Here is an 18,130-nt window from a genome sequence, read left to right on the forward strand (position 1 = left end):
ATCAAGTCAACTTATGTATCAGCTACAACTTATGTATCAAGCCAACTTATGTAACAACTACAACTTATGTATCAAGCCAACTTATGTATCAGCTACAACTTATGTATCAAGCCAACTTATGTAACAACTACAACTTATGTATCAAGTCAACTTATGTATCAGCTATAACTTATGTATCAGCTACAACTTATACATCAACTTATTGCTTCTGATACATCTATAACTTATGTATTATCTATGTATCAGCTACAACTTATGTATTAAGTCAACTTATGTATCAGTTATTATCATGTATCAAACTCGAATATAAGATGAAAGTTTATGTATCATATTCTCATGTATCAAACTTTACTGTTTCTGATAGATCTTAATTTACTACACTCCATACACATTTCAACTGCACAACTGCAGTTTTTGCACATTACAACTGCATATTTCAACTGAACAACACAACTATACATTCATCAATATTTCAGTAAAACTAAACATAATTGAATTTGACAAAATAACTGGACATTTCAAAAACTAATACACCACAAGTCTTAAGCAGTAAATACATCACTATAATTCACAAAAAATAATAACATTTCATAAAGCTAAATCAATTGTTAGGTCCCCTTCTTGGATTCAATTTTCCAATCCTCTCTTGAGCTTTAGCCTCCAACTTGCTGGTAGTAATTGCATTATTCCCTTGCCAAGTTAATCTTGTTAATGAGAATGGAAGATTGGTTGCCTCACTAACACCATTGTCGTCACCTCTAAAGCTTATTGCCCTTCTACCTGTTGGTTCTTGCGCTTTCTGCCTCATTTGAAGTCTTGTGGAAAATTCAGAAATCACTATGGGCCTTAGAAAAGGGTCTTCATCATCTTCCTCAACTGAGGGATATTTAAAGTTAGGAAATGGAGTGCTGCTACTAGGCATGGGCTGACTATCTTGGGTTGGTTGAGGGGCTGTTAAGTTGATCTCTTCTTCAACTTGGGAATTTTCATCTTCATCAACTAAGCCCCGAGTCTGTCTCTTTTTGCCTTTAGCAGGATGTCTTTTCTTAGCTTGTTGCTTGCCTTTCTTTGGCTACAAAAAGGTGAAAAAATTATTAGAAAATAGTTAATTATACTAATATTAGATACACAACAGTTAATAGATGTGTTGATTTACCTTACCACAACCCCTAACATTATGATTTGGCTCTCCATAGTTGTTGCAAGTTATCACTCTACCTTTCCTTGAAAGCTTCCATTCACCTTGCCTCTTAAGGGTCTCATCTTTTCCTCTATCCCTCTTAATCCTGGGTCTGCCGGCAAGTTTGACCAAAGCTGGTGGTTCCATGGCCTGAGAAGGGTCAATATTCCAAAATTGTATGCCCCTAACCGGTTGCAACTTGTGTTTATATGCTAGCTTGAATGCCTCCTTGCTATGATACCAATGTATCTCAGAAATAGGGTCAATTTTCTTGTGAATCATGGCCTTGATTGCATGTGGGCATGGAATTCCAGTAAGGTCCCATGTCCTACAAGTACACCGCTTTTGCCTTAAATCACCACATGTCTATCATTTCCTTCTGTTACCTCATATCCACTGTCTCCATTACCATTGACCTTGCACACTTGGGCTATTTTCAAATATTCATTATACAACTTCATTGTATTAGGACTGACCAAACCATACCACTTACTCACAAACTCATCATTTTCTCTTAACCTATTCATCACCTTAATTCTTATGTCATCCAACATTCCAATGATGGGCTTATACCTTGCTTCAAGTATCCAAGAGCTGAATGACTCAGTAAAATTATTGTCCACTCTTTGATTCTTACAGACTGTATCAAGATAAGCTCTACACCATATTTTTGGAGGATACCTGCTGATTAAGTCCTTTGCAGCAGGTTCATCCAACTGCTTCATCTGTTCAAGGTGGTCTCCAAACTCCTTAGCATAGGAGGACCATGCACCCCACCATAGAAGCTTCTTCAACTCACCTTTTCTCCACCTTTTGCACCAATTTGCCTCAATGTGCTTTACACAAAATCTCTGATGTGCTTCAGGCAGTACATTCTTTACTGCATCAACTAGTTCCTACATATAAGAAACAAACAATGCTAAATATTTACACAGATTTAAAAAAAATAGATAAAAAAATAGATTTAAAAGCAAATAAAAAAGCAGATTTAAAAAATAGATAAAAAATAGTGTAGTTTACCTTCTGCATGTCTGATATGAAGGTTATTCCTTTGCCATTATGGAGTTCAAGTGAGTTTTGCAATTGTTGTAAGAACCAAATCCAAGTCCTCTTAGTCTCTTTATCAACCACTGCCCATGCTAGAGGGTAAAATTGATCCATACTGTCTTGACCAACAGCAACCAATACTTGACCCTTGGCTTTTCCTTTAAGGAATGTACCATCTAACCCAATAAATGGTCTTAAACCTTCCTTAAAACCCATTTTCAATGCATTGAAACAAATATACATTCTTAGAAATTTTCTTTTACCTTGAGCTAGTGCCTCCTTGGACAAATTAATGACAACGTCACTTCCTGGATTTGATTCTCTCAATTCATTTGCATAGGCCTCCAGTTTTTTATAATTATCTGTAAAACTACCTTCCAGAGTTTCCAGGACCTCTCTTTTGGCTCTTTTACATTTTCCTTCACTTACATTTAAATCAAAAACTCTATGTAAGTCAGCCCTCATATCTTTTACCTTGTATTTTGGGTCATCTTGTAACTTTCTCTTGAAATATTGAGCTATGATACTAGAGTTGATCAGTGGGTTATCATACACTACACCACAATCACTATGAGGAATTAAAGTCTTAACAGTCACCCCAACAGTAGTGTCATCATCAGATATGTGGCATATAAATGGGCATCCTACAGCATCACATGAATATCTCACCCTATGCGTATCACTTTTTTCAACAACTAACTTTTTCTTGTTTGTCAATGCATAAAGTCTACAAAAATTCCTTGCTTCTGGTATGTCCTTGAAGGTCATACCCTTAACTAACTCCCTAAAATCATTCAAATTTTCAGTGATATCCCTTCTCTTGTGGATAGCAAGTCTCTCTAATTCCTCACTATCATATTCTGGACAATCAAATGCCATACCATTATCATCCTCAGTGTCACTACAATCTGTCCCAACTTCAGTAACAAAATTAGGTACTAAAGAAAGTGATTCATCATTTTGTAGAACATTTGAAACATGCACATCTGTCCCAACTTCATTAACAAAATTAGGTACTAAGAAAAATGATTCATCACTTTGTAGAATATTGGGAACATGCACAGCTATTTCGCATTCATCAGTAGCAAAGAAATGAATGACATGGTATTCTTCGGAGACAAATGATAATAATTTCTTAATACCTTCATCACCTTCTAATTCAAAGTACTTTCCAGATGGTCCAGCAACAATTAATTGTTGGACACCTACAAATCCTAAATGGAAAGTGTACTCATTTACAATGTCAATATAAGATAAAAGATCAGGATCATACTCTCTCCAATAGTGAACCCATTTCTTTTCATACAATACATGTGGTTCTCGAATCCAATCACCACCATGATGGAAGAATAAGTTGACTTTTATCATCTTAACAAGCTGCAATTAATTAGTAAGTAAAAGTTAATGTAAATGAGTAGACAAAATAAGACTCTGGACAAAACTTATTTTCTAACTCCAAAAATGATCTAAGCCTAAACAGCAAATGAAGTTCTCATTATTGTCTATCACCAAAAAATAAAAAGGAATTATTTTTTAAAATTGATTAAGTCAAGCATAGGGTAACAACAAATGAAATTTGCGTTGTTGTCTATCCCCTTCGGAACCATATCATAACCACAAAGAAAAGGGGGAAAAACAAACAACTGATAATAAACTAGGAATATAAAACTGTTGGGCAAAACCCCAAATTTCAAAAAAAAAATCACCAGATTTTTTAAAAAAATCATCAGATTTCAAAAAAAATAAAAATCAACCTCCATTAATGTTCAGACTTAACAATCCACAACAAGCCTTTAAAAAACTGAAAACACAACAATAGCTGTAGCAGATAAACGAAGATTATGGAGTTTATGAAGAACCTTCTTCCAATAAGAACCTTATGAATAACAACAGCAGTAGATAAATGCCTATATGTACAATATTTGATGATGAAATGGAGGTTGAAGACGATAGAGAGAGGTGGTATGCATTTTTTTAGAGAGAGAACAGAGAGAGAGTAGCGTTATTGATGGGTTAGGTTTAGGTTTATTTGGGTATGATATATTATTGATGGGTCGGATACTAAATTGATTGGGTCGAATCTAATATTATTTGATCCGGATGAAAAAATAAGAGGGGAAATAAGTTGGCCACTGAGAAACCGACACGTGGCACTCTATTATACTCAAGGGCATATTTGGCCCAAATTATAACGGTAAGGGTATAATTGGCCCTAAACTATAACGAAGGGCATGAATGACTATTTTTTAAAGTTCTGGGGTAATTTTGGCCTTTTTCCGTTTTGAAAATAATTCAAATACAACATACTTTTTAAATAAAAAAGAATAAAAACAGACACTTTAATTAATTGAAATAAGAACTTTTTTCAAAAGTGTGTGATTAAATTAACGAGTAGGAATCTTTTCACAACGTCTCTCTGCTGGCCCAACCCAACCCAATAACATGGCCAGTTCAGCCATTATAGTCTGTCATCTGAGCTGTTTCTTCAACAAATTCAGCTGTCATTTTTGTTGCCTTTTTACTATAAATACTCCCTTTTCTATCCCCCAATTTTCATCATCAATTTTTGCACAATTCTCTCCTCTTTCAAAAAATTCAATTCCTATCGATTCGCTTTGATTTCATCAAAATTTTCCTTTCAATTTCATCAATGGCTTCTATTAAGGCTTTTGTCCTCGCTGTCTTTCTAGCGGCCGTCGTCGTTGTCTCAGCTCAGGAACCTAGTCTTGCTCCGGCTCCGTCGCCTGACGCCGGTGCGGCTTTCTCTTTGCCGGTTTCCGGTGCTTTGATCGGAACTTCTTTGCTCATGTCCTTGTTCGCTGTACTAAGGCATTAAAGGATTTGGATAAAACGTATGTTTTTCGAATTGCTTTGATTATTGGGATTGGATCTGGTGGGTTTTTTTTTTTTGGGAAATTTATTGTAATTGAAGTTCTACTATTATTCTATTGATTCTTTGTTTTCCTTGTATATGAGATTATTATGCAATATATGGTGAAGTTATATTAATCATTTGGTTATTCATAAATAGAATTGCAAAATTCTCTCTTAATTTGTCGCTGTTCTCAATTAATCCTGTCTTTATTTCAATTTGTTTGTATTTGTGTTACTTAACCCTTTAATCTATTTAAAAAAATATATATGATTTTTTTTATAAAAAAATTCTTTAATTTCACTATATACGTAAGATCATAAATTTCAATATTGATATTTTGATTTACCAAACTTTAATTTAAAACTAACAACAACAACAACCCAGTGAAATTCCACAACGTGGGGCCTGGGGAGGGTAGAGTGTACGCAGACCTTACTTCTACCAAGGTAGGACGGCTGTTTCCGAAAGACCCTCGGCTCAATAAAAGACATAAAAAGGGGGTCAGATAAGATTAAGAAATTCAAAGCGCTATAGGAAAATAAATAACGAAGGCATCACAGATAAAATAGAGTAATCACAAGTACTGAAAGTAATAAATAGTAACAGAAATAGCAGAAATGAGAGCACAAGGAATTGTAATGTGCTAATGCGCCTACGAATAGGGAAGAATAACGAGACTATGTACTAGCCTTCTACCCTAATGTGGGTCCTCCACACCCTCCTATCTAAGGTCATGTCTTCGGTAAGCTGTAACTGAGCCATCAAACAAACAAATTTAAAAAGTATGTCTCTAATACAAAAAATAAAATAAAATAAAAGGAATTCTTGATATAGGTTGCTTTCATCTTTTAGAGGATGAGCTATTCAAATCCTTTTCCAATTGAAACTTCAGCCATTTTGTAGCTATTTTTGCAAATTTGCATTTCCTTTTTTATTATCATTCTTTGAAAGCTTTCGTCTTTTCTCTTTTTTTTTTTTTGCTCTTCGTGAGTTGAATCCATAAACTTAAGAATTAAAAGTGACGTACTTACTATACGAACAATTTTTTCACATCCAATTTGTAGTTTCTATAACTAAGGTTGATCCACAATTGATTTAATAGGTTCAGACTTTAAATTCTTACTATTAAATTTAGGGGGAAACTCAAATATATCATTGTTGAGTCAATTTATGTCATCGCGGAGACACAATGTCATGTCACTCCTCACAAACAACTCAAATAGTTGATTTCAAAATATCGGTTCCACCAAATTAAAATGATATAATTCATAAATATGTTCGTTAACTTTGTATTAGCTCATATTTATATGTCATTCAACTTTAAGTGTTCATAAATATACACTTAAATTTGTATCAAGTTGAACAAAATAAACACACACATGTATTATGCCACGTAGAACTAAAATGTCTACTTATTTAATTTTACACAAATTTGAATACCTTCTTGTACACACGTAAACTACTTCTCTCTAATCTTCTTATCGAAAAACACAGCTTCTCTATTTGACTAATCTTTTCTCAAAATGTTGATAATTTGATAAATAGAAATTCATTCATTTTAATTTGGTATCATTTATAATGTACTCCTTTAGACCAAGGAATTGTGAAACACAAATGATATGAACCTTTTTTTTTTATTTTGAGTAAATTTGTGAGATTATTTCTATAGATATTGTATACTCTTTTTTAATTAATGAATTGCTCAACTCATCTCGTAGATTAGATCAATTGATCCAACAGCTCCTCTTGTGGATTAGATTAAATATTTGTGTCTTCTTGTGATATATTTCTCATTTATATTCTTACTAATAATTTTTTTTAGGTTTGCTTGACTAGATTTAGGATAACACTTTGATTATCTCAATCCTCTTGACCTTTCATATCTCAAGCTTTCATCCTCATCTTCTTCTTTTTTTGTTTTCTTTTTGCAACATTGATGGATCTCTAAAGCTTTCATCCTCAGTCTTCGATACAAGGATTGTTACTGAGATTGCAGCCACTAACATTATAGATGAGCTTGCGCAAGATAAATTAAAAACTTCATTGTTATTATACCATCACATTCACAAACCATCCAAAGGACGATTACAGATACACAGATAGATAGATAGATCTATAGCAGAAAATACTATAGATGAAAGGTTAAGTAGATATTGAAATACTACAGTTCAATTAGATCAGATCAGATCTAATCACTGTCGCTGCTGCTGCTATCATGTCCGTCTTTCTTCTTCTCCTTTTTGTCTTTCTTCTTCTTCTTCTCCTTTACATCCTTGTGATGTTCTCCACTTTCTTCTCCATGGATCTTATCTTTTATCTTCTCAACAAACCCTTCCTTGTGTTCCTCTTTTTTGTGCCCGTCTCCCTTGTGCTCCTTCTTGTGATGTTCTCCACTTTTTTCTCCATGGATCTGATCTTTTATCTTCTCAACCATCCCTTCCTTGTGCTCCTCCTTTTTGTGTCCGACTCCCTTATGTTCCTCCTTTTTGCCTCCTTCCTTGTTACCTCCTCCCATATGGAGTGTTTCCTCTATCTTGTGAAGGATTCCTGCCATGTTTGATCAGATAAGAAATGGGTTTCTTTATATTTGGGTTTAGTAGAATTGTGTGAGTAAAATTGTGAGCAAGAGAGACGTATTTATTGGGGGAAAAGGCAGAGTCGTCGGCACTCGGCACGTTATTTCATTTCTCAAGTTCACAATTATAACCCTGGGGAAAAGGGAGAGTTTGTCGGCACGATATTTCATTTCTCAAATTTACAATTATAACCCTGCTGCGCCTACACGGATGCAACACAAAGATATATATATATATATATTGAAAAAGAAAAAGGATACTCGAGCCCTCCATTTCCTTTTAATTAACTTTCTATTAGGAATACATAGGGAGAAAATGTGATAAATAATAATTCCTTAATTATAGAAGTAAGTCACTTTATTGGTTTTAGTCTCTTAACTATATATTTATCAATTTTAATTTTTTAAGTATTTAAATAGTTATCAGATTTGATCTTTTAGTCATTTTTTATACAAATAATTTAGATACATATTAACGAAAGTTAACTCATTTTTTTAGTTAGCAACAATAATATGCTACATTTTATCCTCCATTGAATAAAATTAAGACTTATATCTTCTTTCCTTATTTATTTAATTTTGAATCGTTGAGGTTATTGTTCTTTTCATAAAAGTAATTTGAAAAAAAAAAGTAGCGAGAAGAGAGAAACAACTGAAAAAATGAGTTAAAGATTATAGTGATAGTTTAAAAGATTATCAAATGTAGCAATAGTTTTTAAAATTCGTTTTAGGTCAGTAATACATCAATTTTTGAAATTTTTTATGTCCTACTGCATCGATAGTTTCTTGTCCATTGATTTCTATTATTATTTGTTGTTTCTTATACTTTCATTATCATATTATTTTGTTGTAGTTACTGTCCTCTTATTATCTATTGTTTTTGGACTGCTTTAGACTATTCTTTCCTTGAGCCGAGGGTCTATTGAAAACTTCTTATTTACCTTTAAGGTAGGGTTGTTGGAAAATATATACCAATAATACAAAAATTATATGAAGAAGAATATAAAGATGAAGGTTTGACAATATTAACAACCAAAACAAACATCAAAGTCATGCAACGTTGCTGTAGAAACTAGACTTTGGCATGTAATTTAGAGAGTTTTCCATGCTTTTCAGATGATTACAGATTAAAGAATCCATAGGCTCTAATCAATATGTAAGCAGTGACCAATCCTTCACGTTAGCTAAACAATCTAAACATTTTTTATGATGATGATGTTCGGGGCGATCTGCGTGCATTTTGACTATTAAACCAAGTGCCTCTCATCAACACAGTGACCAACGTAATCCCACAAGTGAGTCATGAAGAACGTAGAGTATTCGCAGACCTTACCCCTACCTTGAGAAGAAGAAAGGTTGTTCCAATAAACCCTCCGCTGGTGTTCCTATAAACCTTTAGGTCAAATACTAAACATCAATACCAAAATACTACTAATGAAATCTATCATGATTGATCATAAGAAGATGCTAATGGACAACAAGCATGTCGAAACTCGCCTTTATTAGTAGAGATCACTAAAAGACCTTCAGAAAACATTACAAATGGTACATGTAACCAACATGTTTGATATAAAATATAAACGAAGAAAAACCAATATACATATCGCCTATTTGCTCAATACTTTTAATGTTATGTCCAAAGAAAAATGAGTCGTACCAGACACAAATGCTGCTCAAAAATTGTTGTCATTCCTCTCTCCTGTTGTTGATGCCACAGCTCAACTCGTTAGGGAAGGAAGGCGGCAAATGAAGTTCTGCTTCCACTCCCCCATAAGCAAATCAGTGTTATGACCATAGCCTTCACATTTGTGTTTGTTAAATTCACACTAGAGAAATGACAGAATTAATAACTAGCACTTGGAAAAGTGAGTACCATTCATGAGCTCATTTTTTACAAGGGGCAGAGGGATATCATGGCAGCTGAGCATGCTCCTTGATGAGGAATGAGAGCAAATTTAATATGCTGCCTTCCATGTGGAAAGTGCATATCCGATACGACCCTTCCATCCCTGCAATAGCCATTCACTATCTACATCAATCATGAAATTCTTGTCGTACACCTTGAATCGTTCTGTTATCATTCTCATGATCTCCTCATCCAAAGGAAGCTGACGAAAACCAGCCTTCAGAATTCTGACTTGCCACTGCTTGTATGTTTCTGGCCTCTCAATTCTCTCAGCACCTTCGCACGCGATGACATTCATTGCCTCCTGACCAAGTATATTCTTTTCAACCAACATTCTCTCGTGCACTTCCCGGGGAATTATAGTTTCAAGCATATCAAACAAGGATGAGTAGTGAAAAAGAGCCTCGCGGAATCGTGAGATAAAGAATGGGACATTATAACCACCATTTACAGTCCCCTGAATGAAAACATCTGGATTCAACCTCCTGATAAGATCAAGAAAAACATCTCTTGGACTATTCACCACCACAGTCTCATCAAGTAGATTCCTAAAACGGAACAGACAGTTTACCACAATAACCTCACCCTTATTGATCTTAAGATCTTCGAGTTTAACTGTTTCCCACTTTTGCGCTATAGCATTGAACTCAAAAGGAACTTTGAAGCTCTCAGCATAATTAGCTAACCGCCTCCCTGTTTCCTCAACCCTTTCTGCTGGTCGGAAACCGGGATTTGGAAAATCAATCCCAGTTATACGAAGCTTGGGAGGTCCACCTGGTCTAGAAGAGAGAAGTTGTATGAGGCCAGGCCATTGGAAACCCCACATAATGCCAATATCTATAATATGTACTGTTGAAGCCTTTTCAGCTAGATTCATAATTGTCTTATTTGAGAAAAAGCTAGACATAGTCCTGAACGGGCAGGCAGCAAGAAGTAGGTGGTACGCTTTCAAAACGTCAGTTGCTGATACAGGCCGTGTAATAAGGGCTTTATAAATATGAGTACCAGAACCAGCTATCCGTGCCTCAAGACCATCAGCAAAATAATGGGCCAGCCTCTGCATCCCATCCCCCATAGGAGAAGAACTTTGCCTGATCTGCTTCAAAAGCTCATTTGCTGTCCATTGGTTACCTACAGCAACAGCTTGTGCACAAAGTGTCAGGAGTGTTCCCAAGTCTACTACATCTCTTTTAACCCCTTTTTTCTTTCCTTGTAACTTCTTACCGTTAGATCCCTTTGAAGGGCCATTCTCTGATGCATTTCTAGCCTGCAAGGTTTTACGAAGAGCAGATTCCTTTTTCTCTGCGCTGCATAGCAGCACCCTATCAAACATTTCCGATCGAACAGTTGATTCAGAAAACGCTGCAGACTGCTTGTTATTTCTCCCTTCCGTTGAAGTTACTATATCTTCATGAAGGGTGTTTTTCTTCCCTCTCGACCTTTCAGGAGATTGTGTTTCCCCATACTTCTCAACCTTTACTACTGCATCTTTTCTCTCATCATACTGCAGCTCCTTTTCCACTACATTATACCTCACATCAGCAAGCAAGCTATTGCCCGTAGGAAGGAACTTACTTGCCTCCTCCACCCCTTTCTTAAACTGCATAACAGACTCTCCGTCACTAAATATGTCAGGAATCCTAAGTGTGCTCACAGGAGAATCCACAGGCACATCCGTGAAAGTGCCTGACAAACTGTGGGATGAACGATAAGTTGAATGCAAAGCAATAGCATCGGGAACATGAGGCACATGTGACACATCATCCTCATCGAGATCAAGAATCAAATTTGGGCAGAGTAAACCATCACAACCACCATTTCCACTATAGTGGAAACTACTAAGGTCCATAGCATAACGTTCATTCTGACCTAAACTAGATGGCTTCTCCTGATTTGCGGAAGAAGGGTACTTCTCTCCAATAAGTTCGTAAAACGATCTTTCTGCAGCTTGAAGAGCTGCAGACTCTTGAAACATGTAAGTCTTCTCTTCAATATCCTCTTCCATAAGCATCTGATTTATATACTTAAGCAAACCATCACTGAAATCATAATCGTCATGAAAGTCAGATGCAGATGATGAGACTAAAGTATTTGGTCTGACATCAGATTGAAATGAACTAATATCAACATTCCTGTTGACTAAATTATCACTAACTCTGAGATTATTCATCAAATGTGGATCAGGGAAAAATGAACAAGCTTCATCCTCTAATTCAATTGCAGATCCTGCCTCACATAGCCCCACAATATCAATTTTCATCTTATCTGCAAGAATCAAGTATTCAGAACCCCAAAATGTCATCTCCAAATAAAATCCTTTTCAACCATAAAAGTAGCAATCAAAGAAGAAATTTTTAGATCAAGATGCTAGCAACAACAACAACAACATAGCCAGTGTAATTACACAAGTAGATCTGAGGAAGGTAGAGTATGTGCAGAATTTATCCTGGTAGGTAAAGAGGTTTTTTCGATAAACTCTCAGGCTCAGAAAACTAACAAGACAAAATACTACACAAGGCATGCCAAAGTATATTAAAAAAAGAAATAATAACTACAACAAAATAATAGGTTAAACGAATTATACGGGACAATCGATAGTAACAGAAATCGAAAGGACAAAGAACCTATTTTTTGTACAGGAATCAAAGTGAAGCAGAAAGCTGAAATCTTGGTGGATGAATTCTCAACAAGAAAGCAAAATGCTATCTTTTTTCATTATTTTCAGAGGGGGGTGGACATGGAGAAACTGTAAAAAATAGTGAAGAAATTAAGAACAGAGAAGAATCACCTGAAATTCTGATCAAAGAAGAGAAAGACAGAGAAGGATATTGAGTATTTGACTTTTGTGGGTATATAATATAAATATAAACACATCACAAATTCAAATTTTCTACAAAGAAACAAAAATGGGAAAAAGTGTGCTGAATTTTCTATTTTTACAGTCAATGATAAAAGTGCAGTCCATTTTGGTTAGTTTTACCCTTTGAGTTAGGGATGGGTTTTGGCTTATTCGGAACGGGGTAGAGTGAGGCGAGACAGAAGGATTGAAACTTTTTAAAAAGAATTTAGTGTTTGTGTGGGTGCGCCTCTTAAATTTATTGTATTTTTATTCTTAAAATTAATAGTTGCATTTCAAATTGATTTTATGAGTTTCAATTTAGTCATATTTTATGTCTTTTCCCTGTATGTAATATTGAACTTAGACATTTACAATTATATAATTTCCTTTTTTGATTTGTTTATCTAGATTTGACTTGTTACAAATTTTAAAAAAAAAATAAATTAATTTTGTAATCTTAAACTAATGATACGCGGAATGTATCAAAGTGTCTTTCAATCTCGTGATCTTAAACATGTCATGTGGAAGCTAGAATTAAAGAGTTGCAAAAAAGGAAAAAAGATCTTCTTTATGTGATGGACTATATAGATAAGTAAGACAAACAAATTAAAATAAAGAGAGTAGTATTAGCTATGAGTATTTTTAAATATTGAATTTTAATAATTTTAAAGTCTAGTGAGTCCAACTTCTTAAACTTGTTGGTATATTTATTTAAACATTCAAGATACGATTTAATTCAATTGAAAATATATGATAAAGTGTTCGTATTAGATACTTCCAAGTCAAATTTTGAAGAAAAAAAATTGCGCGTGTTCTCAAATGTTCATTATGTGGATAAGTTAATAGGTCGTTTGGTGTAAGGAATAAGTATAAATAGTCCTTGGATAAAAAAATAATTCACGGATAAAATTTTGGTGTCTTGTTTGGTTGGAAAATTTGAGATAAATTATCCCACCATTTATACCATACTGATATCCCACCTTATCCCAGGATAATTAATCCTGGGATAACTTATTTAAATTCTATGCATTAGCCTCAAAGGTAAAGAGGCTGTTCCTATAAATTCTCAGCTCAAATATTAAACATCAATAACAAAATGCTACTACTCATGAAATCTAAACCTATAACACCTTCAGAAATCATTACAAATGCTACATATAACTAACATGTTTGATATAAAATATAAATGAAGAGAAACCAATACACATATCGTCTATTTGCTCAACACTTTTAATGTTATGTCCTAGCAAAATGAATAATACCAGACACAAATGCTGCTCAAAAATTATTCCGTCATTCCTCTCTCCTGTTGTTGATGCCACAGCTCAACGCGTTAGGGAACGAAGGCAGCAAACATAAGTAAAGCAGAGTCATGAACATAGCCTTCACGGTATAGAAAAATGACAAAATTAGTTTGCGGAGCATGGGTAGATGGATGAATAACTAGCACTTAGAAAAGTGAATATCGTTCATGAGTTCATTGTTTACAAGGGGCAGAGGGATATCATGGATGATGAATGTGGAACCTGGAACCAGAACAAATTTAATAAACTGCCTTCCATGTTGAAAGGCCATTTGCTATACGACCCTTCCATCCCTGCAGTAGCCATTCACTATCTACGTCAATCATGAAATTCTTGTCATACACCTTGTATCGTTCTGTTGTTATTCTTATGATCTCCTCATCCAAAGGAAGCTGACGAAAACCAGCCTTCTGAATTCTGACTTGCCACTGCTTGTATGTTTCTGGCCTCTCAATTCTCTCAGCACCTTCGCATGCTATGACATTCATTGCTTCCTGACCAAGTATATTCTTTTCAACCAGCATTCTCTCGTGCACTTCACGGGGAATAATTGTTTCAAGCATATCAAACCAGGATGAGTAGTGAAAAAGAGCTTCGCGGAATCGTGAGATAAAGAATGGGGAATGGTAAGCACCATTTATAATCCCTTGTATGAAAACATCTGGATTCAACCTCCTGATAAGATTCAGAAAAACATCTCTTGGACTATTCACCACCACCGTCTCATCAAGTAGATTCCTAAAACGGAACAGACAGTTTACCACAAGAACCTCACCCTTATTGATCTTAAGATCCTTGAGTTTAATTGTTTCCCACTTTTGCGCTATAGCATTGAACTCAAAAGGAACTTTAAAGCTCTCAGCATAATTAGCTAACCGCCTCCCAGTTTCCTCAACCCTTTCTGCTGGTCGGAAACCGGGATTTGGAAAATCAATCCCAGTTATACGAAGCTTGGGAGGTCCACCTGGTCTAGAAGAGAGAAGTTGTATGAGGCCAGGCCATTGGAAACCCCACAAAATGCCAATATCTATAATATGTACTGTTGAAGCCTTTTCAGCTAGATTCATAATTGTCTTATTTGAGAAAAAGTTAGAGATAGTCCTGAACGGGCAGGCAGCAAGTAGTAGGTAGTACCCTTTCAAGAAATCAGTTGCTGATACAGGCTGTGTAATAAGGGCTTTATAAATATGAGTACCGGAACCAGCCACCCGTGCCTCAAGACCATCAGTAAAATAATGGGCCAGCCTCTGCATCCCATCCCCCGTAGGAGAAGAACTTTGCCTGATCTGCTTCAGAAGCTCATTTGCTGTCCGTTGATTACCTCCAGTAACAGCTTCTGCACAAAGTGTCAGGAGTGTTCTCAAGTCTACTACATCTCTTTTACCCACTTTTTTCTTTCGTTGTAACTTCTTACCGTTAGATCCCTTTGAAGGGCCATTCTCTGATGCGTTTTGCCTTGATATAGCCTGCAAGGTTTCACGAAGAGCGGATTCATTTTTCCCTTCGCTGCATAGCAGCACCCTATCAAACATTTCCGATCGAACAGTTGATTCAGAAAACACTGCAGACTGCTTGTTATTTCTTCCTTCCGTTAAATCTACTATATCTTCATGAAGGGTATTTTTCTTCCCTCTCGACCTTTCAGGAGATTGCTTTTCCTTGTACTTCTCAACCTTTACTACTGCATCTTTTATCTCTTCATACTGCAGCTCCTTTCCCACTACACTATACCTCACATCAGCAAGCAAGCTATTGCCCGTAGGAAGGAACTTACTTGCCTCCTCCACCCCTTTCTCAAACTGCATAACAGACTCTCCGTCACTAAATATGTCAGGAATCCTAAGTGTGCTCACAGGAGAATCCACAGGCACATCCGTGAAAGTGCCTGACAAACTGTGGGATGACCGAGAAGTTGAATGTGAAGCAACACCATCAGGAACATGAGGCACATGTGACACATCATCCTCATCGAGATCAAGAATCAAATTCGGGCATAGTAAACCATCACGATCATCATTTCTAAGGTCCATATCATGATGTTCATTCTGACCTAAACTGGATGGTTTCTCATGATTTGCGGAAGAAGGGTACTTCTCTCCAATAACTTCGTAAAACGATCTTTCTGCAGCTTGAAGAGCTGCAGATTCTTGAAACATGCAAGTCTTCTCTTCAATATCCTCCTCCATAAGCATCTGATTTATATACTTAAGCACCCCATCACTGAAATCATAATCCTCATGGAAGTTATCTGCAGTTGATGGGACTAAAGTATTTGGTCCGACATCAGATTGAAATGGACTAATATCAACATTCCTGTTGACTAAATTATCACTAACTCTGAGATTATTAATCAAATTCGGATCAGGGAAAAATGAACAAGCTTCATCCTCTAATTTAATTGCAGATTCTGCCTCATATTGCCCCATGATATCCAACTAATCTGCAAGAATCAAGTATTCAAAATCCTAAATTGTCTGCTCCAAATAAAATCCTTTTCAACCATAAAAGTAGCAAGAAAAGAAGAAACTTTCACATCAAAATGCTAATAATACATCAAAATACAAACCCAGAGCTTAAAACATGGTAACAACAACAACAACAACATACCTAGTGTAATTCCACAAGAAAGGTAATTTATACATAGACCTTACCCTTACTTCCTTGGGAGCAAAAGAGGTTGTTTCCGTCCACTCAGGAATATAACAAGAGTGAAGAAACCAAGACAAAATACTATACAAGACATGCCAAAACATACTGAAAAAGGAACATTAACTACAATAAAATAATACGATAAATGAATCACAAGGGACATGATAGTAACAGAAATCGAAAGAACAAAGAACCTACGAGACTAATACTAGCTTAAACCCCGAGAGAAAATGAAAAATAATTAGTTTAAGCTACATTACCAGAATTCAATTTTGACTATCAATCAGCTAAAATCAATAATTCAAAACCCAAAAATGTTAACACCAAATAAAATCCTTTTTCAGTAGGTTATCTTTTTCAATTTTGAAAGGGAGCTTTGAACTAACCGATAAAGTTGTTGTCATGTTATCGGAGGTCACGGGCTCAAGCTTGAAAATAACCTCCAGCAAAAATGCAATATAAAATTACGTAGATTAGACTCTTGTAGTTGAACTGTTCACCAATCCTGTGCATAGCTCGAACTTTAGTGTTTTTTTATTTATTATTTATCTTTTTCAATTTTAAAGCAGAAAGCTGAAATCTTGGTGAATGAATTCTCAAAAAGAAACAGAACAAAATGCTATCTTTTTCAGTATTTTCGGAAGGGGTTGGACATGATGAAAGTGTAATATCAAAAAAATAGTGAAGAAATTAAGAACAGAAAAGAATTACCTGAAATTCTGATCAAAGAAGAAGAAGGCACAACAAATGGAAAAAAAAGAAAAACACAAAGAAGGGTATTGAGTATTTGACTTTTCTTGGTGTAAAAAAAAACACATGCAGTGAATGCATCGGTAAAAGAGGTTCGAACCTCTAATATAAAAAGATATTAATTGAAATTCAATATATATTGGGTAGTGTCAATATTTTTTCTATGCCAAGGGCCCCAGGGGTTGGCACGACTCCAGAGTATAGAACATGATACTTGTTTGGTGGACTTAATTAACAAATAAAATTACGTTTTTACTATCAGTTATATCTTTTGACATGAAAAGGGAGTCTTAGATAAAGTTGTTTGCATGTGACTTGGAGGTTACGGGTTCAAGTTTTGAAAATAGCCTCTGACAAAAATGCAAGGTAAGACTACGTACAATGGACTCTTGTGGTGGAGCCCTTTCCGGACCATGCGCATAATGAAAGCTTAGTGCATCGAACTACTCCTTATACCTTTTAACATGACGAGAAACGCTTGATCCTAATAAATGATATCAGAGCTAAGGTCATGTGTTCGATTTCCAAAAGCATATGGCAAGGCTCACGAGGAACTGAAATGGCCCAAATTTAAGTCATAATTAAATCTAACACTTATTTATTGAACTTAGTTAAGAAATAGAATTACGCCCTTGCTATCACCGTAAATTTTCCACCGTCGGCGGTCTTCACTGAAAGGAACAAAAAAATGTGCTGAATTTTCTTTTTTCCAGTCAATGATAAAAGTGTAGTCCATTTTGGTTAGTTTTAACTTTTACCTATTTGGAGTTGAACCATTTAAGTATGAGTACACGTAAACATTGAATTTTAACATTTAAAAAATATATAATTCATTCACAGTAAAATATATCAAAATATTCTTTATTCTCATGATTTTAAATATAACAAGCAAAAATTTGAGTAAAAATAAAATTAAAATAAATAAATCGCAACGAACAAATATAATAATATCAATTAAGGAGAGGAGATTAATAACTTTACGAGATATACTTGAATGGGGTAATT

The 18,130-nt window shown here is 35.2% G+C and overlaps 3 protein-coding genes across 8 annotated transcripts; all 3 read right to left on the reverse strand.

The window, feature by feature from the left end:
* Positions 1 to 7,129: 7,129 nt before the first annotated feature.
* LOC129880915 (protein SRC1-like) lies at positions 7,130 to 7,780 on the reverse strand. Its single transcript, XM_055955165.1, has one exon. The coding sequence runs from the start codon at positions 7,654 to 7,656 to the stop codon at positions 7,291 to 7,293; it is 366 nt and encodes a 121-aa protein (XP_055811140.1). The 5' UTR covers positions 7,657 to 7,780; the 3' UTR covers positions 7,130 to 7,290.
* Positions 7,781 to 8,680: 900 nt separating this feature from the next.
* LOC129880916 (scarecrow-like protein 14) lies at positions 8,681 to 12,653 on the reverse strand. Of its 6 annotated transcripts, none has more exons than XM_055955168.1 (2): positions 9,335 to 12,360; positions 8,681 to 9,062 (listed from the first exon to the last, which is right to left on the reverse strand). In XM_055955168.1, the coding sequence occupies exon 1, from the start codon at positions 11,883 to 11,885 to the stop codon at positions 9,633 to 9,635; it is 2,253 nt and encodes a 750-aa protein (XP_055811143.1). In that variant the 5' UTR covers positions 11,886 to 12,360; the 3' UTR covers positions 8,681 to 9,062; positions 9,335 to 9,632. The 6 variants fall into 6 exon arrangements, with proteins under 6 accessions (XP_055811143.1, XP_055811141.1, XP_055811144.1 ...); XM_055955166.1 differs by having other exon boundaries at positions 8,681 to 9,070; XM_055955169.1 differs by lacking the exon at positions 8,681 to 9,062 and adding an exon at positions 12,372 to 12,653 and having other exon boundaries at positions 9,110 to 11,848.
* An 872-nt stretch (positions 12,654 to 13,525) lies between these two features.
* LOC129880917 (scarecrow-like protein 14) lies at positions 13,526 to 17,160 on the reverse strand. The gene is made up of 3 exons (XM_055955173.1): positions 17,087 to 17,160; positions 16,762 to 16,880; positions 13,526 to 16,166 (listed from the first exon to the last, which is right to left on the reverse strand). The coding sequence occupies exon 3, from the start codon at positions 16,150 to 16,152 to the stop codon at positions 13,966 to 13,968; it is 2,187 nt and encodes a 728-aa protein (XP_055811148.1). The 5' UTR covers positions 16,153 to 16,166; positions 16,762 to 16,880; positions 17,087 to 17,160; the 3' UTR covers positions 13,526 to 13,965.
* Positions 17,161 to 18,130: the final 970 nt, after the last annotated feature.

The sequence above is a fragment of the Solanum dulcamara genome, chromosome 2, assembly GCF_947179165.1.
Source record: "Solanum dulcamara chromosome 2, daSolDulc1.2, whole genome shotgun sequence".
NCBI lineage: Eukaryota > Viridiplantae > Streptophyta > Magnoliopsida > Solanales > Solanaceae > Solanum > Solanum dulcamara.

Bases quoted from the DNA above. Each gene is read 5' to 3' on its own strand.
- LOC129880916 (XM_055955168.1), bottom strand. From the start codon at position 11,885: ATGACATTTTGGGGTTCTGAATACTTGATTCTTGCAGATAAGATGAAA.
- LOC129880915 (XM_055955165.1), bottom strand. From the start codon at position 7,656: ATGGCAGGAATCCTTCACAAGATAGAGGAAACACTCCATATGGGAGGA.
- LOC129880917 (XM_055955173.1), bottom strand. From the start codon at position 16,152: ATGGGGCAATATGAGGCAGAATCTGCAATTAAATTAGAGGATGAAGCT.